We start from the raw sequence: 27088 nt of genomic DNA, 5'->3' as shown, positions 1-27088 counted from the left end.
GTCTGTGTTTACTGCACTTCCCTGAAATTCATGACTGCTGTGTCAGGCTGACCAAATTTACTAAATAAAATAAAGAGGCATCATCCAATCTGTTTAGATCCCCAAATTATCTTCCTTCAAAAAGAAGGCAATTCCTATGCAGAATCTTTTGAAAATAAGTTTGTTATGCTTTTAGCTTCTGAAAGTGCCATTAAGCACTCTCCACTGTTGTGAGCAAGAGGTTTGAGACCCACTGACTAGGGACATATCCTAACTTATCTTTAGAAAATATATTTTTATGAAGAAAAAGCAAACGTTTAGCTTGACGTTATAACTAAAATATGTATTCACATAGCGTAACACAATTCCCATGACCACAAATAGCACAAAGTTAAAAAGTAACTCAACAAAACCATTAAAACTTTTATTGTGATACCTCAGATACAATATAGTGAAACAACAAATGATATACAGTATTGCTAGGACAAAACAGCAAAGCAGCCTGTCATCTGTAAAAGAAAGCATTTTAAAGTGTTTAAGAAACAATATGAGGCACAACTCAGTTGCCATTTATGACTCATACTTTAGGCCTTAAATGATTTATAACAGTCCTTTTCGAAATTACCTCTGAAATTCCTGTTCCTTTACAATAGATACTGCTGATTGGCTTACACTAGTGCTAAATGAAGTACAATACAATATCCTACAAGTTTAACAATTTGACGGCTTCCTTCCACTCTTGTCCCATTATCATACAACTGGGATGCTAAAATTTGTCTCTCTTTGTGGCACTCTGTTACCTCAATCTAGATACAGGTCTTGCAATCTGACTGTATGATCCTCTTATCTGGAAGAAAAAAAAATCTGAGAGAGCAATATATAAAGGAAAATGTTCAAGTCCATTGGAAATGGTACCAAGCACCCTACGTTAGCACAAACGTAGTTTACATTAGGGAGCAATATGGATATATTACTATTCCATAATCAAAGGATTAATTGCTTCTGTTTGTTACTTTGAGATATCGTTCACTTGAAATAAAATTAATTTCAATTCATGTCTTCCACAAGCTGCTATAAGATTAGATGCATGAAAATTAAGCCAGTTACAGAGAGGCTGCTGATTATTTTTAAACTTGCCAAATATTTAGTTTGCAATAGGGCATCAGGACTTTATTAGTACCCTGTTACATTAGTACTGTTACAATTCAACCTACATCACTATATAGTTTATAGATAATGAAAAAGTTCACATATTCCAGCCGCATTGAACAACAGGCAGAAACTAGTCAGAAGAGGTTATGGATTGTTAGGAGGGTAATGAAATACTGTATATTAAAATGGCAACACAGTGAAAGAAAGAAATAAAATCCAAAACAGCAAAAGTGGTAAGGCTTATGTGTCAGCAAGCCCTCCCTACTTCTGTCAGACAGTTTACAGGAACTTTTACAACTTAAGATTTTGTAAATGACAGTATTGCCTTTCATTGGTTAAAAAGGTGTCCATAGTTATAAACCAAGGAAAGAATACTGGCATTTGAAGCAGACTCTCAATATTGTAACACCAGTGTTACAGCCACTATTTAGGGCCTAGACAATGAAAAATGTGTCACCAGATTCCAAAATCATGTCAAATTATGATGCTTAATTATTTTTGGACAGCCATTGCTTTTATGGGTTCAAAAGAAAATCCTTTCAATACATGTATATTTTTTGCTAGCATATTCTTATGTATCCCAATGAACATTCTTTCCAAGAAGCCAGCTCGTAGTTGGTTCATTTGGTCCAAGAAAGAGCTAGCATGAAACAAGAGTTCACAAAAGCTTTTTGTTACACTTTATAAAAAAAAAAATACAAAATAAATGTTAAGACCAACAATAAAAATAACCAGTACAAGTAACAAAAGTGCTCAAGTGGGAGAGGAAGTAAACTTGCCCAGAATGAACACACAAAACCTTTAAATATAATCTTAATATATTAAAAAAAAAAAAAGGTTAGAGGGAAAATGTTTTCTAGAATTCTCTTCAAGTAAGTTTTTCTTTTTAATGTACTGCTGGAAGGTTCAGTGACCAGACTGACCTCTTCACATCAACCAGCAGCCATTAATATCTGGAACCAACTTTCACCAAAACCATTAGGCGTAATTCTCCACATCTTTACAATGGGAGAATTGTTTCAAAGAATCACTGCTCAAGTCAAGCAATAAGAAAAAAAGGTTCACATACTCCCAGATATCATAGCAAGCATAAAGAATTATTACATAGTAGTGTGCAGTAGGAATTTTGTATTAGTTATAGCTCCTTCTCTACTCCCTTTTACCCCCCCTCAAAAGACTAATAAGAATATTGCTTTATTTGGTTCTCTTAAAAGCCATAACATTATACATAACTCACATCAACTCCTTATGCCAGTAGCTGAAGTTTTAGGTGCTAAGCACTTAATGAAATCCCAACCTTTGGCATCAAGGGTAATTAAGGTTTTGGTGAAAATGTCCAGTATGAAATACAAATAAATAATGCACTGAAAAAAGAGGTTGAGCATCTAAATAAGAATATCTTTTCTAGTTTTTTTTTTTTTTTTAAAAAAAAGCTCATTGATATGAAACATCCAAATCCACTATTTAAAATATTACTACAGATTTTTCTCTCTTGTAAAAAGAAAACATTAACCTTAAATTTGTACTCTCATTTTTATAGTGAAGGGTCATGGTGTTTTTTCCTTCAACTCAGTGTAATTCTTCTTGAGTCTGTAGCCAGACAAAGAAAATATATATTTTCTATAGACATCTCCATGGGTGTTACATTTAGGCTTTGAAGCTAACACAAACCCCTTGTTGATGGCTGTTTCGGTGCTTTCATTGTTGGCAACGGACATTATACTAGAGGAAAATTGAAAAATAGCCCAAACAAAACAGAATTCCAGGTTCTTTCAGATTGAACAGATGGCAGCAACAGATGACCATCTTGTGCCAATGACATTCAGATAAAGGGGACTCCTGGGTCCAATCTAATTCTTGATTTTGGAGGAGCAATATAAGCCACCCCACAAAATCCATATTGGACCCAATTGTACTAGACCAGTTCTTTGGACTTAAGCCCAAGGGTTTTTCCTGTTTCTACCTTTTAAAATTTAACTTCTGTAGGTTCATTATCACAGCTCCTGATGGACAGCTTCTGCATCGCTCCTAGTCATTGGCATGCTTGTAAATGAATGATGTCTGGTAATAAAGTGCAGTAGAGTTTTGAAAGCCTGTCAGAGATTTACCCAAAATGTAACAGCAGCAGCAATGGCACACATTGCAAACTTCACAAATGCCATGTTAAAATAGTTATTAAAAGAAAACTAACCTCTATTCTATTGTAAGGCTTTCATATTGTTCATTCCATCATAGTACTTATGTAGTGTTAATGTAAAAGACGCTGCCAACCATTTTGTCCTCAAGCATTAAGGGAGCTAAGTACAAAAGGTCCTCCACAAATACTTCTCATTTGATAAAGTTAGCAATGAATACAAGACACAAGATTAATTTTTTTTAAATTTCTCTGAAAGTGCATGCACAAAACCCAATAGTAAATTTTGTGGATACACATCTACAGAAGGCTTTCTTACTAAGTCACTCCAGTTAAGAAGCAGCTGGAAAAAAACAAAAAACAGAAAGGATGCGAGCTTTATATAAATTTTATTATGAAAATGTCTCTGGGGATGATTTATCCAGCAAACCAACAAACCCCTTTTTATTTTTTTTATAGTAAAAATTATCTTGCTATTCTATTTTATGAAGAAATGAAGTCAACTTCACACTTTCCTGCCCATCTACCAACCCCCACTCTTCTGCAGGTACTGTTACTAACTTCCATCTCATAGCTCTGGCCTCTTGTCACACAAAAAATAACTATATTTTTGTTAAAGTGTAGCAAAAGCAGAATATTTCAATGAATTTTCTTTATAACAACCTCTTTGTCCAGTGCATTAGACTACACAGCTACATGGAACCAGCCATAAAACTTCACTGATGCACAAGTCCCTGTTACTGTTAAAAGGTGCAGTACCAAAAACTTGTTTACACTGACTAATTTTTTATAAATACAAGATGCATATATTTTTGTGCCCTTTGATCTTGCAGGCTGTAATATTATCAACTTCTCCCTTCAAGACAAGTTTGCTGGGTAAGGAATGCAATTATGTTGATTAAATATATTCTACAGTATCACTGCCTTAGTATCCTTGTAAATGAGTTGCACTAAAAATATTGAACTATTAATGTATTCATTTTTGCAAAACTTAAGATCTACTAAATTGAGTCAGTGCAACTGAAAGATTTCTAAATGAGCACTGTATCTTTAATTTACTTGCCTGCAAGATGTACACAGATTATGGTACTCCCAAATTTTAAAAAGCAATTAATGAATACTCTAATACTGCATCCCTTTTACTGCCAGAGATATCAGAAATTGCTACATATAAAAAGACACCCCCAGCCCATACATTCTTCAGGACTACTCATATCAGTCTTCTGCTAGATTTGGTGTAGGTGTTTAGGCAAGAAGCATGCACAGCAAAGGTAGCATTAAAGGCATAGGTCAAATAAAGATGTTAACCAGTAAAATTCATTTGCAGTTAGCGAACTGTTTCTCTAGAATTTGAGAGTTTAGAAAAAGGTCATCCAAAATGTTCCAAAACAACTGTTCACACAAGAATACATATACAAAAAGAGGGAACTTACACAAGGAGAAAAAGGCAAACATGGCCTGAAAGAGCCACATAAACTACACTATTCATTTGTGAGGTTGCAAAGTTCAGTGATATTCTCAGAGCCACCTCAGCCAAAATCCTCCTTTCATTTGCATTAGTCTGTATAAAGCATGTTCCACAGAATATTGTCCAAACAGAGTGAAAAAATGCTTTTAATTTACTCCCAGCCATTGTCTTTGATCATATGGGCAAGTTCAATGATAAATTTTCCTTCTTTGTATTTCTGACTGCTCTCAAAAGCATGTTCCTAGAAACAAGAAAATAAAAATATTTAAAATACTGAGTTAGAGTTAGTTTTTCACATTATTTCATTACCAATTTTGACATGCAAATAAAAATGAATGGATAATTAACATCTGTAACATCTATTAAGGCTTTCTGGTGATATTTTATTTGTATGGATGTTTTCTCTTTCCTGCTTGAAATATCTAATTTTTAGCACATATGATGTCCTTTACATAAAATCCACACTAAAATGTTAATATAAAATTGCACATGCCTATGCATAAAACTATAATTCAACATTTATAGTACATACATATATCTATTTACCTAGATATTACTATGACCCCCATCAGTACAATATCTTGAGCAGCTCTCAAGGTACATTAGACATTTAACATGACTCATTTCTATGGAATGCCAGGATTATCATGCTGGTACTTTATTTCAGAGCCAAGATTGTGTGTGTGTGTGTGTGCGCGCGCACGTGTGTGCATCTGTTCTTTTACATATTGTCAACTACAGGTCTGCTAAGGCCAATCTTTCCTCAAACTACCCTTGGGATTGCTGGATTCAGACTGTGATTTTTGCCATTTTTTTTATTTTGTTAAGCCACAGCTTAATTGTAGGTGATTTCCTAGAAGCAACTTAAAATTTTGGACAGGTGTTGTTTTTCATTACTTTAAAGAGTGTGAAGTGTGTTTATTGGAATATCTTAGGTTTTTCTGAGTTCCAAACCAGTCTTGCATGGTAAGAGAAGGAATGACAGAAACCAAAGTTAGTATCTGGAAATAAAACCTTCTAATGTAGCTGTTTGGTTTCTTTCATTCCATGACTGGACAAAGAAAATCGTCCTTTTACAACCTCAGCTCTGGATGGTCATTATTACTATGAGAGGGAACACATGCAGCTGTTTTCCAGAAGATTGTGAAATTCAGCTGAAACGAGGACATCCTACAAGTGGAAATATGCAAAGGTCACCTCAAAGAAGAATTTAACATTTTTACAGTGCGAAAACTGTAGCATGTTAGCAGTCTGGATTACTTTTCAGCCACAAAATTGAGTTAATTATTGTGATTATTTGTAGCATAGAGTACAATATATTCACCATTTATCACTGTAATTATCTGGCATTTTAAGAAAAAGAAGAAAATAAAGAAATCTGAAAACTTGACATCCAAAGTTTTAATACCAAAATGTGTGTGGCACTTAAATACCAAGGTAATAGGCACTATAGGAAAAAAACCCACACTACTATAATGGGGCCTACAGCTTACACTGGCTTTATTATTCTCAAAATGTGAGACATTGAACCTGCTATAACATTCAAGTAATATAGTTTTGTTTGTATTACACACACTAGTTATAAACGCAGTATTTTTTTTCTGCTGGATGTAGATATAATGGATTAAGAGTCACTCATTGTCACAATAATGAATGGTGCCTCAGTAGATTAAGGACAACTTCTGTGGATTGCTACATATATGAATGTTTGATCAAGAAATAAATTATTATATACATTACTTACATATTTCCATCCAAGAGTGGTTTTACAGTTTTCACAATAGATATCTGCTACAGCATGTAAACCTGTCAAAAGAACTCTCTCCTCTGCTGGACCACAGCCCACATTTACCCTATAACAAACAACAGAAATAGTAGTATCTTAAACCACAAGACAGATCTTGCTTTTTGTTTGACAACATCCTACTTTCCTCCTGGAGATGAAATCTGAGACCAAGTCTCCAAGATATATATGCCACTATTTTTAGTCAAACATTTGTGAAATTAAGTTTTAGGGTTATACTTAGAGAGTCAAGAGGAAAAAAGTGTAATCATTTTGTTTTTCATTTTCTACCATGAAATGGTATCATTTCTAGCATGAGTTAATTATCACCCATGTCATCGAGTAACATAAAACAAAACACAATAAATGGGAAACTATTTAACAATATATTAATAAAAGTGACAGATGGCTAATAACTTAGGCCTTGCCTATGCTGGGAATTAGCTGCTTTCAAACAGGGGTAAGCTCCACCAGTGCCAATTACAGCTTTCCTTTTCTACGCTAGGGATTTGTAACAATGCGACTACATTAATGTAGGAAAGGCTTTAGCAATATTTCTATGCTATAGACCATAGGTTAAAATACAATAATCACTGAAGGTGAATATTAAAAAACAATGGAATGCCTCTTGCATATCTAGCTATGGAGTACTGCTCCAAAAGGAAACTTTCCCAAGTAAAAACATATGCCTAAAAGACTAGTCAAATAGTCATTCTAGAAAAATCAGGCAATATTTGGTTAAACCTGTTATACTACCCAGATCTGTGGTACTCTTGACTATGCCTGGCATCTCAATTCTACATGAAGCAACTACAGATAAAAGAATAAAGATATCTGTAAAAGGTAGAGTCACATCTTTCAATCTTCACCATAATTACCTCGCCTATAAAAATAAAAAACAAACAGACACATCTGACTTGCATTCTACTTATGAATTGCTCTGAGCAATTCAGCTAGTTAAAAATAGAGATGCAATCCAATGACAGCATATTACAAAATCAAAATTAGTTCACGATCTATAAAAGCAAGGTAACAAGCATGTATGTAGGACTGCAGTGTTAAGGGGCTACTGCAAACATTGGACCCTCTTGAGATAAGTCTGGCTTCTTGCTTCTGACAAATCTGCAATTTTCAAGGCCAATATTCAAGCATCCTAAAGGTTAACCTGAAAAAATAATGGCTTTGCTTTGGGCTATAGTGATGATGTCCACCAGAGTAAAGTTACAGTAACATAATTTACTTGAATGTCAAACCGTACATGGTTTTCTGGAATAAAACAGTTTAGTGTCACTTGCCTCAATTCAGTTAGAATCAGATGCAGTTGAAAGTTTTATTTCTAATTAAGAGTTAAATGTGACTAATGATAGGATTTCCTAAATAATTGTAAGGAAGGCTTAGACTACAAGTTGCACAATAATAACATTCTCCTGAGAAAGGCCAGTCATTCCAGTCACACTTATCAACAGGGATTGCCAGTATAAGGCCGTAGTCCATTAAGAAAAGAATTTGAAAGAGCAGATGAAAGTGTGACTCTTACTAATGTTGAGTATTTTGCCCATTTGAGGAACATACCAAAAGATGATATTTCATAGAAAGTATGTAATTGTAGTCATACTTACACAGAATTAAAGAGGTAGGCTCTTCCCTGGCTTCCCTGAAAAGACTGTAAGAAAGAGAAAAATATAACCTTTAAAATAAAACAGTTTCAGAAGTGATGTATTATAAATCATAAAATAATATAGTGTTGCCTTTTAAGACATTAAGATTTATACAGAAATTACTTTTATTGCACAACAACTTTTAATCACATCTGTATGTAGTATGAAAATAATGAAATATTTTGTACCAGCAAAGAACAAGGAAACAAATAAAAAAGCTTTACCGTAAAGGCCTCAGTTTGAAAAACACAATTTTTTCTCCAACTTCACATTTTCCATCTTACATTTTTTTAAAATTGAAAGGGGTGCATAATGTATTGGCTAGAAATCCCCTTAAATGTCCATAAAATGTATTTAACCAAGTTCCATGGAGTGGGCCAAATTACAATTTTTGTTAGGGTCCATAGACTGGCCTATGTTAGGGCCATATGCTACACTTGACCCAAAGGAAATGTCTCACTGATGTCATTGTGAGTTTCCCATCAAAAGTGTAGAATATGACCCCTTAAACAGAAGGTAGAAAAGTCTAGCAGAAGCAGGTTTCCTTCCCCAACCATTCCTGGGTAGGGACTGTCAGAGGCTGAGAAATGTATCAGGCTAATCTCCATGTTATTCCCCAAGCATGCCTGCCACAGAAGAAATTCCTTCATAAAAACTATGTTAAGAAGATGTTAAGATTGCATGGTTAAGCACTCAAAAGTCTAAAATTATCAGAATTAAGGTTGCACGCACAACCCTTAACTTTGTCCCCTTGTGTGTATGCATTACAATTCAGTCTTTCGTTATGCAGTTACATGCCATTTCTCAATCATCATCATGTGATTTTGCAGTTTTTTCTACAGCCTTTTAAAGTACCTTTTACACAATGGGCAGTGAACAAGGTGCATCACACACACACACACACACACACACACCCACGCTTCATTGCTTCCCTTTGATATATAAAGTAATAGACTACACTGTACATTTGTATATCTGTTTGTAGGGAAAAACATATGCAGCGCTATTTGAGAAACAGTATAAAATCCTACAAAGACTGTAGACACACTAAGAGGCATGCAAACTTAACAGGTTTTTGGATGTAATATATATTAGATATACCTTTATGGTCAGGTCACCTACTAATGAAATGCAGCCACATTGGTCAAAGAATGAGACAGAGTTTAACAGCAACAGCAATGCTATTGCTCTGTTTAGATAGGGAACTGAAGAATATCATATCCAAGTGAAAGTATAGAGGGAACTTCGAATTGAGAATGTAATAATCCAGGTTGGATGTTATTATCCCCAATGTCCTGACCAAATTTCCTTTTCTTGGGAAAAGGACAAAAATGACTACCGTACTCAGGATCTTGATTTTAAATCTCATAAAAAACAGTACTTCCAAAAGTACAGTGCACACATCCCTCTTACACTATTGTGGAGCATCTATTCAGCACTCATTCTGTATCAGCACAGCCTTCTGGGTACTCTGTGTTTTCTTGGGGTCTAGCCAAAAAACAACCAACTCATCTCACCACTTTCTATTTCAAATGCAGGAAATAATTCTTTTGACTTTGCTCATATAAACCCATAGCACATCATACATACCAAATCCACCCCCACCCACTAACTTCAACAAAATTCCATATACAATTCCTATCCCTATCCCCCCAAGGAGGAGAAGAGAAAAAGAAGGAAAGAACCACAGGTCAGATACTATTCAGATCACTTACTGCACTTTGGGATAGTGCTCAGATACTACGGCGCTAATGCACTATAAAAACTTGAATAGAATAGATCCAACACTATGTAGTTCACAAGATTACAGCCCAAGATGGTATGGCTACAATCATGCTTTTTTTGTTGTTGTTGTGGGGGGAAAAAATTATTCTCATGAAAGGTTTTACCTGAAAACTCGAGTACTTTTTATTATTCCTTGAAAACTGTTTTATGGCAACCCATCATTCAGTGCACAATGAAAGTATTCAAAATGCTCAGATGGAAATGCATTTTTCCACTTTTTAAAACTGCTAAATCAATTACGTTATCAGGTTTTATGGGCCATCTTGAGAAATATGGATAGGGATAAATATTGTAATAGTAGAGATTTCGTTAGTTATTGAAACAAGTTGGATATTTTTGTTAAATTATCCTCATTTTCCCTTACATATATTACTTCAAAAGAAAATGAATCATAATCATGCAGAAAAGGCAGTGCAATTTGTTTGCAGATTAAGGGAGGGATTTTTAACAATACTCAGCACTGACTTAACTTTGCTCTGACTGAATCAATGGTAAAACTCCCACTGAACTCAGTGAGAGCAGAATTAGGTCAGAGTGCATTTGAAAAATCCCACTGTAAATATTTTCTTTGAAAGACTACGTTCACGTAGATTATACATAACACCATTGAAAGGATTTCCTGTTACACAGGATCTTTTCACAGAAATTTGCAGTACAGATTATTTACTTTTTATAATCTGAAACCATTTGAATTATAGGCATCACAGACACAAAGTCTCCCAGCCCCTCCCCCAACCCTAATAACTCATGGCATTTCCTGTATCATTAAGGCTTAAGTCAGAGAGTTTGTCATGAAAGTTCTAAATTATGTGCAGTAACATTGAGACATTTTCCATACAAATTGTTATGCACTCGATCTAAAGTTGACACCTCTATATACTGTGAAAGAGCAGAAGCCAATGACGAAGTCAACGTAGTATATGTATGTTCTTACACACAGTCTGAAGATGACACAAAGCACTGATACGAGTATCAGCTTTGAAATAATCATGCCTCATACATCCCATTAAAATACAGTTGGCAAACTAAGATGTCAGTCAAAGGAAAAGGTAAATGTGAATTATACCATTTTGACCAGGAACAGCCAGTGATTTGGGATGCAATTGTGGCCACCTAGCAATATGAAAGGAGAAATCTGCCACTTTGGAACACTATGGACAGTAGGCCTGTTTATACCTGCTCCCATGGTTGCAGGGACAGATTACAGAGCACATTAGAGAGGCAAGGATGAGAAGCCATGTCAGAAAACAATCCAAACTGAAGTAGATGTAAAACTAATCATCACAAAATACTGAAAGGAAATTAGATTTTAAAAATACTGTTTTTTAATATAAGGTGACTTTGGTGCTCCTTTTGATTGACAGTATAAATCTAAATAAATGGCAAAAAGTTGCTAAGGATAGGAGGATTTTTGTTTTGTAAGCAAACCTTTATTACCAAAGCAACTCCTTTTAAAAACATACACTACATACAAGGAATAAAAAGGCTCATTTTATCCCAGACCACGAATACCAAAGATATGGAAAGAAAGATGAGCTCTCCAACAACAAAAAACATCTGAATACCCTGCCACTAGCCAGCATCACATATCTCACCACTCCTCATGACAGAGGGAGAGAGGCTGGGCCTTAGAGCATACAGTGAAGGTTAGCAAACTCAAGCCATTACATACCATGGAGAGGAGTGTTCCAAAAAGGTCTGGGGGCCTAACAGAGAGCTCTCCCTCTTTTGTACTAATTGGACTCCAACTCACTAGGTACCTCTGCTGACCACACCTACAGCAATATAGAAACAGAGAGGGGTTGTCTCTTTGTAGTGGGGCATGATGATCCCAGGGCTTTTTAAGTTAAAACCAATACCTTACAACCCAGAAACAAAAAGTACGTAGTGAAGATAAAAGAGTATAATGTATTCACAAAAGGAAACAATACTTAAGAAATGGTTGCCAAATACTGTGCCAACCCTATTTAAAGTGCATTGCAGTACTCCAGTCCTAAAGTGACAAAAAGCATGGCCAATAGTGGCAAGATCCACATCCAAAAGAAACAGTCATGAGCCCGGCTGTAAGTAGATTTAAAAAAATAACTACCTGGCTATTGCTGCTGTTTGATCTTCTAGTAGCAGCTGCAAGTCTAACCCCAAGTCAACCCACAGCAGTCACAAAACCTCAGTCTGAGGAGGAAGACTATTATTAAATCACACCATGCAAAATAGTATTTTTTAAATTACCATGAAAGCATTTAAGAGCTAAGTACATTTTAAAAAAATTCTCATATTAAAAAGGGAAAGCACTGCATGCATTTTCCCCCATTTCAAAAATTGCAGTTGTGCTTACAATTTTGTGATTTAGAATTGTGTGGAAAGTTCAACAAGAAATGCACAATGGATAATAATTCATTAAAAGGGTATTTTTTGTCTCTGAAAATTAGTTATTTTTCCTGCTTGCCCATATTTGCCACTATACTTTGACAACCATAAGTATCACCTCAAGACATTGGAATGATTTTTAGCCGTATTGATGCAGCACTGGTACTAAGATGCTCTACCTCTGTACTTAGCTTCACAGTGAAATGGACTAGAACAGGTTGTGTGATTTGAGTAATTTTGACTACACCTCCTCCCATTCCTGGCTGTCTCTTCAGCATTCATGCATGTTTTAATATCCCTTTCCTTCAAAAATGACCCTTGACTTCAGTAAGAACAGTCCCATCTCCGATCAGTAAGTTTCTTGAATCCTGTATACAACCGTTGCTTCTACTTCTCTACTGGATTCTCTTTCCACTTAGCTTTCATTCTTTATGCTTCATCAAAATTGTCCTCACCAAGGCCTCCAATGACCCATCATAGACACATTTCAGGGCCTTTTCTCTAACCTCCTTGATCTTTTCCCCTTCTTTAACAGATTGTCTCATTCCCTCATCAACTCTGACCCTCCCTGGTTCTTTTCTTCCCTCCAACAAACTCTTCATTGTCTTTCAGTGGTCCCTCCTCCTTCCATCTCCATAAATGTTTCTCAAGGCTCTATCTTTGGTCTCTCTTTTCCTTGTAACCTAATAGCAGAACTTCTATCACCATTTTAGTCTGTTTCTAAAAATCTACCTCTTAATTATCACCTACTGTATTTCTGACACAGGATGCTGTATTGCTGTGTCACAGCTTAAGCTCGATATGGTGAAAACTAAGCTCTGCATCTTTCCTCTCAAAAACTTTATTCTTCCTCTCTTCACGCTGCTCCCTGTACCTTGCACTCATTCCTGTACCAGTCATCCCACAGGTCATTCAAATCTCTCTTTAAAAAACTCGTTTCTTTTGTGAAGCCCACAAACATTAATCCAGGATGGCAAAACACAAGTGGGTTTCTAGCTAGCCCCATCTTCCAGATCTTCTAGTACATTTGTACTGGATATGTCTAGGCTATATTTCTCAGGGCATGACCATGTCCCCCTTCCTCCTAGATATGAGGGTAAGGCACAACTGACAGCAGCAGGGTGGATGGCAGCATAGCCATACTGACCATGCTGAGGGCAGGCATCCCCAGAGATGCTCCCCAAAGTTTAATGAGTGTTCTGGTGTTGGGACCCTGTTAGCACAGAGATCCTTAGACTCTTTAGTTTGAAGTAGCCTCTACTCTCCATTATTGAAAAACCCTTTGTGTGGTAGTGGTAACTCAGAAGTTCTCGCCATTTCTCTACAGCAGGAGAGGATCTAGGATTTCTACAGAAGGAAAGGATCTAGGCACAATCTCCAAATGTGGGTTTCATAAATTCTGCTAATTTATCCTATATACTCAATCATGTGTCAGTCATTTTAAGGCTAAATTTCATAAGACTTTAGCAAGAAAGGTACAACTTAAGTAGATAAGTATTACTGCATCAAAGTCAAATAAATAGACTAATACTTGTATTTAAAGAATCCATTTATTGATAATCTCTAGCATTTACATAGTGCATTACAGCTTCAAAACAGCATGCAAACATTATGTAATTAAGCCTCACGATACCATGTTTGGCAGGTAAGACATTATTATATGGGTGAGGAAAGAGATGTCATTACTTACCCAAGCCACACAAAAAGACAATGGCAAAGCTGGGATTGGAACACATCAATTACTAACTTCTAGTTCCATGGCAAATTAACTAAACTATGTCATCTTTTCCATGAACAGATTTTGCTGAAATTATTTTAAAAAATAACTAAGCTAGATTTAAACTGAAGGGGTGAAACAAGCAATTTCATATAAACATTGTTCAGGAAATTTTACCTATTCTGGAACTCACTCTTAAAGTTCCTACTCTTCTCTTTCCTCCTTATAGCAGAGAAGTTCAGACAACTGAGATAAGCATTTGCCAACCTCTTCATCCTATGATAGCAGTCTTTCTGTCATCACCCTCAACCTGACTGCAATTAGGCCTTTTCCCCAGATGATGTAGCAGCTTTCTTGAGATCAAGACATGGCAACATTATGAACTACCTATGTGGCAAGTACTGTACCACAGACATAACTTGTAGATTGTTACTTGATTCTTAATGTTTGACTAGTTTTTAATAACCAGAGAATGGGAGTTGCAAGGTCCCTTAAAACAGTACTATCTTACAATTGATTTATTTCCCAAAAGTAACAGCCTCAAACTACCATATATTTAAGAAATATTCTGCTGCAAAACTGTAAGCCCCATCAAAGTGCTTGGATATATTTTGAAAGCAGAGTTCCAGAAAATGAAGTTTACTTACCTACAACTGGAGTTCATTGAAAAGGACTCTGCATATTCCCACTCATTGGATGTGCCAGCACATGCAGCTCTGACAGTGAAATTTTCTCACAGCAATGCCTATGGGAGCACTCGTGCCCCTCCCTACTCTGCCGTCTCCCTGAAAATTGTGACGGCAAGGTTATAAAAGGGGTATGTGGCACTCCTGGTTGCTTTTGTTCCTTCCACTCTTTTCTCAGGCCTAGGATTTCATTAGGACTATGAGGAAGAAGGGAAGACTGGGTTGGCAGCATGAATGTGCAGAGTCCATCTTGAAAAATTCTGATTACAGGTAAGTACCCTTAATTCCTCCTCTCTTTTGTTTACTGCCACTCGTGGGATAGTTTGATAAGCAGTACCTTATGTAAAGAAGGTAGAGCTCAGAGTCCTGACTGAGTAAGGTTTGAATTATTGCTCTAGCAAACTGAGGGCCTGATTTGGACACGAGGTCTAGGGAGTAATGTTTTGTAAATGTACATATAGAGCTCCAAGTAGCAGCTCTAAAGACTTCTAAAATAGGAAAATGTCTAAAGTAGGCCTGTCAAGCGATCAAAAAATTAATTATGCTGTTAAACAATAATAGAATACCATTTATTTAAATATTTTTGGATGTTTTCTACATTTTCAAATAGAGTGATTTCAATAACAGAATACAAAGTGTACAGTGCTCACTTTATATTTATTTTTGATTACAAATATTTGAACTGTAAAAATAGAAATAGTATTTTTCAGTTCACCAATACAAGTACTATAGTGCAATCTCTTTATCATGAAAGTTGAACTTACAAACGTAGAATTATGCACAAATATAACTGAATTCAAAAATAAAACAATGTAAAACTTTAGACCCTACAAGTCCACTCAGCCCTACTTCTCGTTCAGCCAATCACTCAGACAAACAAGTTTGTTTGCATTTACAGGAGATAATGCTTCCCGCTTCTTGTTTACAATGTCACTTGAAAGTGAGAACAGGTGTTCGCATGGCACTGTTGTAGCTGGTGTCGCAAGATACTTAAGTGCCAGATGCGCTAAATATTCATTTGTCCCTTCATGCTTCAACCACCATTCCAGAGGACATGCGTCCATGCTGATGACAGCTTTTGCTCAACAACAATCCAAAGCAGTGTGGACTGATGCATGTTCATTTTCATCATCTGGGTCAGATGCCACCAGCAGAAGGTTGATTTTCTTTTTTGGTGGTTTGGGTTCTGTAGATTCCGCACTGGAGTGTTGCTCTTTTAAGGCTTCTGAAAGCGTGCTCCACACCTCGTCCCTCTCAGATTTTGGAAGGCACTTCAGATTCTAAAACCTGCGATTGAGTGATGTAGCTATCTTTAGAAATCGCACATTGGTACCTTCTTTGCGTTTTGTCAAATCTGCAGTGAAAGTATTCTTAAAACGAACAACATGTGCTGGGTCATCATCTCAGACTGCTGTAACATGAAACATATGGCAGATTGCGGGTAAAACAGAGCAGGAGACATACAATTCTCTCCCAAAGAGTTCAATCACAAAATTTAATTAATCATCAGCGTGGAAGCATGTCTTCTGGAATGGTGGCCAAAGCATGAAGGGGCGTACAAATGTTTAGCATATCTGGCACGCAAATACCTTGCAATGCTGGCTACAAAAGTGCCATGCAAATGCTTGTTCTCACTTTCAGGTGACACTGTAAATAAGAAGCAGGCAGCATTATCTCCCGTAAATGTAAACATACTTGTTTGTGTTAGCGATTGACTGAACAAGAAATAGGACTGAGTGGACTTGTAGGCTCTAAAGTTTTGCATTTTGTTTTTGAGTGCAGCTATGTAACCAAAAAATAAATAAAAATCTACATTTGTAAATTGCACTTTCACAATAAAGAGATTGCACTACAGTACTTGTATGAGGTGAACTGAAAAAATACTATTTCTTTTGTTTATCATTTTTATGGTGCAAATATTTGTAATAAAAAATAATATAAAATGAGCACAGTACACTTCATATTCTGTGTTGTAACTGAAATCAATATATTTGAAAATGGAGAAAAACATCCAAAAATATTTAATACATTTCAATTGTTTAACTGTGCAACTAAAACAGCGATGAATCGTGATTCTTTTTTTGAGTTAATCGCGTGAGTTAACTGTGATTAATTGACAGCCCAAGTCTAAAGACATGCTGTGGAGTTGCCATTGATTTAACAGAGCACGACTTAACCCCTACAAGTTGTGGAATAAATGCTACTTTATAGCTTTCCTCTATGGCAGTGGTTCTCAAAGCCGGTCCGCCACTTGTTCAGGGAAAGTCCCATGGCAGGCCGGGCTGGTTTGTTTACCTGCCGCGTCCACAGGTTCGGCCGATCGTGGCTCCCACTGGCCGCGGTTCACCGCTCCAGGCCAATGGGGGCTGTGGGAAGGGTGGCCAGCATGTTCCTCGGCCCGCACCCCTTTCTGCAGTCCCCACTGGCCTGGAGCAGTGAACTGCGGCCAGTGGGAGCCGTGATCAGCCGAACCTGAGGAAGCGGCAGGTAAACAAACCGGCCTGCCCCGCCAGGGGGCTTTCCCTGCACAAGCGGTGGACCGGCTTTGAGAACTATTGCTCTATGGACCGTCTAACTCATCTAGAGAGTGTCTGTGCAGTGACTGTGTGTCCCTTATGGTTGTCTGCATATGAAATAGAGAGATTAGGAGACTTGCAACATTCCTTGGTTCTGTTAGGATAGTGAGTGAGCCAAATCTCCTTTAACATTCATTTAAAGTATGCAGCTTTGACTCACCCATAAGAGCATGAGGTGTTGGGGAAAAATACTGGCAGATTAACAGTTTGATTACGATTAAATCAGATACCATCTTGGGGAGGAATTTAGGATTAGGATGAAGCAGTACTTTATATTTGTGAAAGACATTGAATGAAGCATGAGCAATGAAGCATGTAGTTCAGTCATTCATCTACTATGATGGCTATGATGAAAGCAGTTTTAATAGACACGTAAAACAAAGAACACTCTCAGAGATTTCATTAACTGCATAAAGGACTAAATTGAGATCTTGTGATGGTACTGGACCCTTTATCAGTGGATACATATTGACAAGTCCTTTAATAAATTTCTTTACTGTATCATGCACAAAGACTTGACTTATCTACCAATGCATAGTGTGCAGCAATAGCTGCTAGGTAGATTTTTCAAAGAGGAAACAGACATTTCTAATAGCTTTAACTGAAGTAAGTATTAAAGAATAGATTGAACTGGTACAAATGATGGATCTATAAATATATCATTTGCCCACTTTACAAGGCCTACTCCATTTGAGATCATAGCACTTTCGAGTTGACTGTTTTGTACAATTAATCAATATTTGCTGCACTTCTAATAGGCAAGATTTCTCAAAATTACATCCAGATACCCCCACACAGTCAAGAGCTTATCTATCACTGATTTCTTTAATGACCATTCATTCAGTTCTATTATATCCCTGCTATCAGGATCCTGGGTATGGGGCATGGGTAGAGGCTGGGATCTGAGTTGCAGGGGACTCAATGTAGTCTGAGTTCAGTCTAGATGGTCAAGACCAGAAGCAGCAGCCTATACTAGTGTCATGCAAGAAGATCAGGTCAGAGTGAAGGTCAATGAGCTGCATCGGAGTGGAGCCAAATTAATCAACCAAGGTAGGGTTAGTGGAACAGAGGCCAGGAGAGGTGTCAGGAGGAGAGTGGGGTCTAGGAAAACATGAACTGGGATCAGGAGCAAGGCAAGGTATCAGGAACAGGGCAGCAGGGTCCGTCTTCAGCAGCAAGCTGGGGATCTGCCTAACTGTACACACAGCCTCCAGGTGATTTCCCTAGGCTTTAAATACAGTAGAATCTCAGAGTTACGGACACCTTGGGAATGAAGGTTGTTCGTCACTCTAAGCAAGTCATTATGGGATACTTCTCAGGGTAGACTGCTCAGAGTGGGGCTCACAGCTGTGCCTGCAAACCTTAGCATCTTCCCCTCCTACCTGATTGTGGCTGCCCAGCAAGTGGGGATGGGGACAGGCAGCCGGTTCTAGCCCCCTGGCTGCAAGGGTGATGAGTGAGGCACCTGGGGCACTGCAGAGTCAGTAGTCGCACAGTGCAGGCTATAGCCCTTTAAAAATGAGCCACTCCTCGAGAGCGCAATACACAGGCAGGAGCTCAAGCTCTGGCTCTAGCAGATCACACTCCAGGCCAGGTTCCAGTAGCAGCTCCCACCCCAGCACTGGCAGCTTCCTTGCAGCATCAACAGCTGGGCTGGGGAAGTTTCTTTCCCGGACTCAGACTGAGCTTGTAAGCTTATCCCCTTCCCAGTGCAGGAAAGCGGCACAGACCCCAGTGCTGCTCCTGCTCGGGTGCTCACAGCTGTGCCTGTGAACCTCAGCATCATCACCTCCTACCTGTAAGTGGCTGCCCCACGAGTGGCAAGTAGAGGGTGGGGGTGAGGACAGGCAGCTCAGATGTGCCTACCTTGAAGATGCAATACACATACAGTACAGTACTTGCTGGTTTTGGGTGGTTTTTTTTTGTCTTTGCTGCTGCCTGATTGCCATGTGTCCAGTTGACCAGTCAGTCCGTAATTCTGGTGTTCGCATCTTAGAGGTTCTACTGTAGCGTGAATGGGTTAAAAAACATTCATAAATGATCTGGAAAAAGGGGTAAAACAGTAAGGGGGCAAAATCTGCATACGATACAAAACTACACGGCAGCAGCCAAAAAAGCAAACAGAATGTTGGGAATTATTAAGAAAGAGGTAGATAATAAGACAGAAAATATCATATTGCATCTATATAAATCCCTGGTATGCCCACATCTTGAATAATACGTGCAGATGTGGTTGCCCCATCTCAGAAGAGATATATTGGAAAAGGTTCAGAAAAGGGCAACAAAAATGATTAGGGGTACGGAACAGCTGCTATATGAGGAGAGATTAATAAGACTGGGACTTTTCAGCTTGGAAAAGAGATAACTAAGGGGGGATATGATAGATGACTGGTATGGAGAAAGTAAATAAGGAAGTGTTATTTATGCCTTCTTATAACACAAGATCTAGGGGGTCACCAAATAAATGAACAGGCAGCAGGTTTAAAATCAAACAGTAGGATGTATTTTTTCACACAACACACAGTCAACCTGTGGAACTTCTTGCCAAGACTATAAGAGGGTTCAAAAAAGAACTAGGTAAGTTCATGGACGATAGGTCCATCAATGGCTATTAGCCAGGATGGGCAGGGATGGTGTCCCTAGCCTCTGTTTGCCAGAAGCTGGGAGTGGATGACAGGGGATGGATCACTTGATTATTATCTGTTCTGTTCATTCCCTCTGGGGCACCTGTTATTGGCCACTGTTGGAAGACAGGATACTAGGCTAGATGGACCTTTGATTTGACCCAGTATGGCTGTTCTTATGTAATCAGAGAATGCAGTAGGGACCAGTTCATCATGATCTCCATGGGTAGGACACCCAGCAGTGCTTGAGCACACAAGGGGCACAGACCATTGTTTACCACTTCACAGGGGCTGTCAAGTGGCAATGCGGACCCAGGCTCCAGACCTATGGATCCTCACACTTGCTCAGTTGGTCCACCAGGCTGTTGTCTCAGGCACAGCTAGGAAGGGTCAATCTCTCCCTGTTTGTTCATGTAACATATTTCCATTATATTGTCTATGAAGATGTGCACTGCCTTATTTTGGATCTGAGGTAGAAAAGATTTGAGGGCACAATAGATTTCTTTCAACTCAAAGATATTCATATGCAGTAACTTTTCTTGAGAATTCCAATGGCTGGCTACAGCTGTTAATTTGTTGAAATGTGTGGCTATCCCTGGTTGGAAGCACCTGAGGCAATTTTCTAATGGGGATGGCAGGTTTAAAGCCACCCCTCTTAGACTGTTGCAACACCAAGTCCACCATGTCATGTCAAGAACAGAAATATCTTTTATGGGATGGTCAATGACGTATATATGTTGTCTGCGTTTGGTCCGTAATTTAATGCTGCATTTGATCTGTAATTTAACGTTGAAGACTTCTCATCCTGAGCTGAGAGTAAGAAGTTGTCACAAGTGATTGAAGCCATAAGGCCCATGAGAACTGTAAAAAAATAAAAAAAATAAATTTTTTTTTCCGGAGTAGGATTCTGGTAATGCACTGCTAGAATGCATTGAAGCTTCAGAAATCGGTCTTCTGGCAGAAAGGCTCTGCCTACCCTAGAACTGATCCTAGAAAGTGAATCCTTTGAGTAGGCAGCAGAATTTTTTTTTTAAATAGCTATTAACATCTTGAGAAGGGAACAGGTATAAGCTATGCGCTTGGAAAGGCCTTCTTCTGATTAGGCTTTGATCAGCCAGTTGTCTAAATAAGCGTAAACAGATATACCCTGGCATCTTAAATGAGCTGCTACTATGGATAGGAACTTTGTAAATACCCAGGGAGCAGCAAAAATGTCAAAAGGAAATGCCTTTGTACTGGAAATGGTCTTGTTCAATCAGAAAATGAAGGTGCTTGTGGTGCCTGGGTCTGAAGGAGATATGGAAGTATGCATCTTTCAGCTCACAAGCTGAAAACAATCTTGGGTAGTTAGCGAAAGTATAATGGATACTAGTGTCAACATTCAGAATTAGAACTTTCTGATAAAGAAAATGTGCTTCTATGGATCTAATATGGGATAAAGCCTTCCAAATATTTTCTGATATGGAAGAATGAACTTTGACCTCTGAATTCCCTTGGCACTTTCTCTATGCCTCCTGCTTCCAAAAGGGAGTGAATCTCCAATCTTTAAAAGGTCTTGTGAGAGGGGAAGGAGGAGGGTTAGGTGGAGGAGGGAATTGAATTGAATGACATATCCATCTTTTATTAGCACCAGAATCTATTTGTCTGATGTGCTGAAACGCCAAGTGTTGACAAAGTGGGAAAGGTGGAGACGAGGGTTAGCTAAAGCTCCCCAACCTCACATAAAACTTGAGGGTTGACATTCAATCCTGAAGACTAAGCTGAAAGTTCCTTCCCTTTCATTCTGGTTTTAAAATACTTTCTCCTCTTCTGTGGCTTTGAAGGAGGTGGTTACTGTTGTTGAAACTCATGCCTTTGGGAAAAGTGAGACAAGGAATCATAAGGATCTATTATGATACCTGAAGACAGATCCTGAGGTCCTTCTTCTTGCGGGTTGGGAGACACCTAATGATCTTGCATCTTTAGTTTTCCATCTGTTTTATTACTAAACAAGCGATCACCATTAGAAGGGTGATGGACAAGAGGTGCACCACTTGAAATCAGGTCTTTTAACTATCATATCCCACCATGGATCTGGGGAGCGGAACCAAAGATATGAACTAAAATATTAAACTTTTAGAAACAAACAAGAAATAGACTAACTAACCTTAACACCAGAACTAACACCTAAGAATATTAAGCTATGGCAATGGCTCTCTCTTAGAGAGAAGATCTAGATCTGATGGATCTAGTCCGGTTTATGGCCATCTGCTGCTGGAAAGAACTGAGGCAGCTGGGGTACCAAGCCCTCTTTTATAGCCTCACACTAAGAATATTCAGGACCTGAGAGGTAAAGTGTGGGAGGGGCACACAATACTCCAACAACCATCGCTACGAGACGGCTCCATCATCAGAGCTGCACCTCCCAGCACATCCCATGAGTGGGAATATGCAGAGGACACTCAAAGAGCAGCTTATTTTAGCACTGAAACTGCAGATAAATTACAACTTTAGCAATTAGTGTGTTTACTCACAGATAGTAATTTCATTATGCATAACACCATTAATTTTATTCTCTATTGTGTTATCTTTTTTCATGTTTCTATTTCAAATATACAACAATTTTACAGACTGGGAAGCTGAGATGGAAGGAACTGAAGTAACTTGCCCAGGGAGAGAGAAATGACACTTCAGTGGCAGAACTAAATCTATACCTGTAAATGACTAATCTCCAGCATTAAGCAGTATATAAACCTCACTCTATGGAGGATATTGTATCAGAGCACTGTAAACATATAGTCCGTAATGCTTGTTCAGCATTTTCAAGATGTTAAGTACCATACATATGCTATTATAAACAACTACAGTATCTCCTGTTCAGAATGGTCATGTTGGCATGTTCAGCTTCTGATTTATTCAGAAAAGATGGATTATAAGTGGCAGGAATAGATGGGAGCAGAGATTCATGATAAAGTGCGCCATCAATTATGAGATAGTACTCAAAATCCTGCCAAAGAAGTCAGCTATTTACTTTGCAGCTGGGAAACTGTTTTTATTTAAACATTACTGAAGGTTACAGTGTAAACGTATTGCAACACTGCTTTCTGACGGTCCTAGACAATGACAACCAAATTTATAGTTGGAGTACTTCCAAAGGAGATTGTGGAATACCCGTTATTGTAGATTTTTAAGAGCAGGTTAGATAAACATCTATCCTGAATGGTCCAGGTGTACTTGGTTCTGCCTCAGTGCAGGGGGATGACCTCTTAAGGTCCCTTCCAGGCCTTCATTTCTATGATTCTATGCTGCCAAAGCTTTTTCGTGTTTCGTAGAAAGTCAACAAGAGCACATTTCCACACGCAGTAACTCCATTCAGTTCCATCTCTCTTTCTGTTTCATAGTATTTGGAAGGCCTAAGATATGTCCATTAAAAACAAATGTTCAATCAATAGTAAGATTTTTAAAATATATTTAGCAAGCCTACTACAGTCTAATATAACTGCTTGTTGTAGCCATGTCATACAGCTGGTAAGTACTGCACTACATAGTCAGTACGTTATAAAGCAGTTCTAAGTGTTTTCACTCTTTAAGAAGGGTAGGTACATACCTTCAGCTGAAGCTCTTTGAATGCAGAATTAGGTATGAGATGCACTCCTAAGTCACATAACCTCTGTTGTAGCATCAGGTTAACTATTTTTGCCCAGGAGAAAAGGAAATTGCAGTTAAGCAAACAATTTTATGTACACCCCTCAAGGCAGACCAAGTGGCTTTATCCTGATGCAAAAAGCATATCAAGCTAGTTATTGCTCCACAGACAACACACACTAGACTAGGTCATGTGACTAGAGAGTTTGGCTGCATAGAAAATGACTTTAGGGGAATGACAGATGCCGACCACATCCTACCAAGGACTACTGCAGGCATTATGAACAATTCTGAAGTTTGACAGAGGAAGTCATTAAACACAGTGGCACTATCTGATAACAGTGTACTGTTAGTTATTCATACGTACATGTTCCTCAATTGTTATGCAGAATTGTAAAGAACAGGCAGGTAAGAAATGCAAAATTTTAATCTGTCACATTATTTTAGGTGGTGATCCACTAAACTAGGCAGAGTCAATGTTCTGATACAACACAATCCAGAGAAAAAGCATGTGTTGCAAGAAATGAAACTTGATAATTCAGTGGGTGGTACTCTTCCCTTTGAGTCAGCACTGGACCAATAACTGACTGATCCTGGAAGCAGTATCTTCTGGATAAGCTATAAAACAGAGGTCTTTATCACTTTTGGATATTAAAGATTCCTTGGCACTTCACAGAAGTAGTGAAAACTACTCAGAGGATTAAAAGTATTAAAAGTCTATAAATCAAGTTGTTTGAGTTATGAGGGAAAAGGAAAAATGTGTCATACTGGTTAATTTATTCTCCTATAAAGATTAGTTGCTAGTACTCTCTAGATATAACTCTTTCTTCATACTATATCGAGGCAAGTGGAGATAGCTCTGTTCTAGCTGCTTTTCAGGGCAGATTCACCACGGGACTTCATACTAAATGGATATACTCCAAAGATTAATGATTGCTTAATAGAACAGTAGATGGAATTACACTGAGAACTAAAAAAGTCTAATGAAAAGTTGAATTTGCAAAAATGAATTTTAGAAGAGGTCCACCCTTAAAAACTATCAGTGTACACAGGGTTGGCAGACAGTATTTCTAGAAGTCGGCAAATATATAGGCAAGACAAAATTATCTTCTTAGGCTAAAACATGTTGGCGTCTTCAGAATTAGCTATGACAACTCTCCCTCGAACCTTCAAAAAAAAAAAAAAATCCTTGAAGAAATAAACCAAAGATTGATTTGGGGATTTAAAGTCATGCCTCTGAGAAACAGCGGTCTCCCTTTCCCCCCCAAAAAGTGCGTCCGGGGAGAAAACTCCAGTTTAGAACGTTTTGAATGAGCCCTTTATGGATTTTTTCCAGTAGGTGCAAAGGTCTTTTCAGCCCACAAGGTGACCAATTATCTTTTAGAATATTCCTTATACCATAAAGGAGGGGGACAGATAAACTTCCTGGCTTGGAACATTCTAAAATGTCACATTTACTTTGTAATAGTAGAATTGGGAAAATTCTCCTCCCACCCCCACCAGCCAAAATGCAAAGGATGAAGAAACCAGCCTTTTAAAATAACTTGGGATAAAACTGTTTTCCTGACATCCAGTTTATGTCAAGACTTCTCCTTCTCATGAACCATAGTAGGGTAGAAGTACTAATTCCTTGGAAGAACTGAATTCTGTATTCACATTGGGATAAAATCCAGGGGCCCTATCTTCCCAACACAAGATGCAAGTAACTTCCACTGAAGTAAATTAAATATGTACTGATTCCTGGAAATGTACATATCATTGTCTTGTCGTCGTCTCTTATGCAACAATGATGTTCAACCAACTGCAAGAGCAAAGCATACCTGAGCAAAAAGAGAATCATAAAGGGCAGTTTGGATAGTCAGATGATAAAGTAAAACTGAGCTGATCAGCTCAAACTGATACAATTAGGAGGATTAAAAACAAAAATTAAGCTTCCAAGCAGAGTACTCAAAAAAGCTTTTGAAGGCTTTTATACTTAGTCTTTCAGCAATGCTTCACATGGGGATCTTTGCTTAACTTTGCTGGCCTTGAACAGAAAAGGAAAACATTCAACCCATAGCAGAACAGTATTGAGGCCCCATTTGAATCATGTAAAATTATCAGCCTGATAATTGATCTGACAGCAATCAGGCTTGTCTTTATGGCAGAAAAACAAAATCTCCAAATCTTAGTATACTCTGGCATTGTAGATGATTTTCTAGAAACAAAGTTATTGTCTATTATGTAATCAGAATAATCTTGCTTTTCCCCGCACCCACTGTCTCTCTTTCAACAACCATGCAATCATTTTGAGAAAGATTAGCATCTGATGAAGTACTAGGCCTTCCATGAGTAGATTTCATCTGTCAGTCATCCTGAACAGCTTTACTAAAAAAAGTCCTATTTTCCCAGAAAGCCTTATCTTTTAAGCAAGTGGAAATCTATTGTTACCCTCAGCTCCTTCTTCCTGGATGAATGAAAAAGCATACATAAGTTGACATGACCTTTTCAGTGATAACTTGTCCTTAAGAAACTCATCACATTTTCATTTTAATCAAACAAGTCTACCTAAGGTTACTCCTACAGAATAACTATCTGATTTAATAGTGGTCTGTTGGGACATTTCCCTTACATTATAGTCCTCCTCCTTAACCAGTCTGCTACTACGTTGGTCTTCCCTTACATGTGTACTGCCCTTATGGATGAATTTTATTGCTGCCTATTTAATTAGAACACTTGCCACCTTCAGTAAACAAATGCTCTAAGGCCCAGATCCTCAAGGGTCCTAACTCTCATTGGTTTCAACAGAAGTTTGGAGTCTAAATACCTTGAGGATCTAGGGCCAAATACTTCCTACTGGACAATACATCCTGTGTTGTATGTGAATGGATATTATCATTATAGGTTTTTGGTTTTTTAAACCATAATGGACGGTCATAAAAATGACCATGAATTACTGATTTTGTTTCAAGGAAATAGGGACTTGCTATCTTCTGGACAGCTCTTTCAATGAGCTTCCTCACCCTATAAGAATGCACTGGTTGAGCTAATGATCCTTGCTTTGATCTACAACAGGAGAACTCTTCAGAATACTCCCCTTATATATATATATCCAAGAGAGCACATAGATGACCTGTTCTATAATAGCAACAGTTTATGAAAGGTCCACGAAATTATCTATAGCCCCATAATGATGACTCTCAGAAACCTTATGAAAGGCCAAATTGAGGCTCTAGGAGACTGACTGGTCTTGTAGATTCCTTCAGCTCCTATTCTTTCTATTGATAGAAAGGCCCTTCCCCTCTCTGAAATGTATCAATATTCCAAGCTAAAAGTATAGGTTAGGGTTACGGAGCTTTTTTTCCAAATTCAGAACAAATACTGGAGCTGTTTTCTATGATCTTTGCTTAGGGGACCAATAAGTGTCTGCTACGATTATGGATCGATAGAGATGAGGGAGACAGACTGTAGGATGACTGGAGGGGTGTTAACAGGCCACTTCACCTTGAACAAGCCCTTGAAATATGTGCTACTTATACTAAACAATCTGTTCCAC

At 38.0% G+C, this 27088-nt stretch overlaps 1 protein-coding gene and 1 long non-coding RNA gene across 9 annotated transcripts in view; both read right to left on the bottom strand.

Moving 5' to 3' along the window:
* Window positions 1-382: 382 nt before the first annotated feature.
* Window positions 383-27088, bottom strand: part of YPEL1 (yippee like 1) — a 40168-nt gene continuing 13462 nt past the window's right edge. For 5 of the 8 annotated variants that reach the window (XM_043529313.1, XM_043529310.1, XM_043529311.1 and 2 more), the window contains exons 3-5: window positions 8136-8179; window positions 6478-6586; window positions 383-4974 (exon numbers count right to left, since the gene is read on the bottom strand). In XM_043529313.1, the coding sequence (XP_043385248.1) occupies window positions 4885-4974; window positions 6478-6586; window positions 8136-8179 (243 nt within the window). In that variant the 3' untranslated portion in view covers window positions 383-4884. Of the gene's footprint in view, window positions 4975-6477; window positions 6587-8135; window positions 8180-23515; window positions 23599-27088 lie in introns of all 8 variants that reach the window. The other 3 variants (XM_037878409.2, XM_037878406.2, XM_027817310.2) reach the window with 1 other exon arrangement.
* On the bottom strand, window positions 13863-15385 carry LOC122463027. Its single transcript, XR_006285975.1, has 2 exons — window positions 14593-15385; window positions 13863-14430 (listed from the first exon to the last, which is right to left on the bottom strand). It is a non-coding gene; the product is annotated as an uncharacterized LOC122463027 (long non-coding RNA).

The sequence above is a fragment of the Chelonia mydas genome, chromosome 15, assembly GCF_015237465.2.
Source record: "Chelonia mydas isolate rCheMyd1 chromosome 15, rCheMyd1.pri.v2, whole genome shotgun sequence".
NCBI lineage: Eukaryota > Metazoa > Chordata > Testudines > Cheloniidae > Chelonia > Chelonia mydas.
Note: the sequence above shows the minus strand (reverse complement) of the source record. Positions and strands in the feature narration are given on the sequence as shown.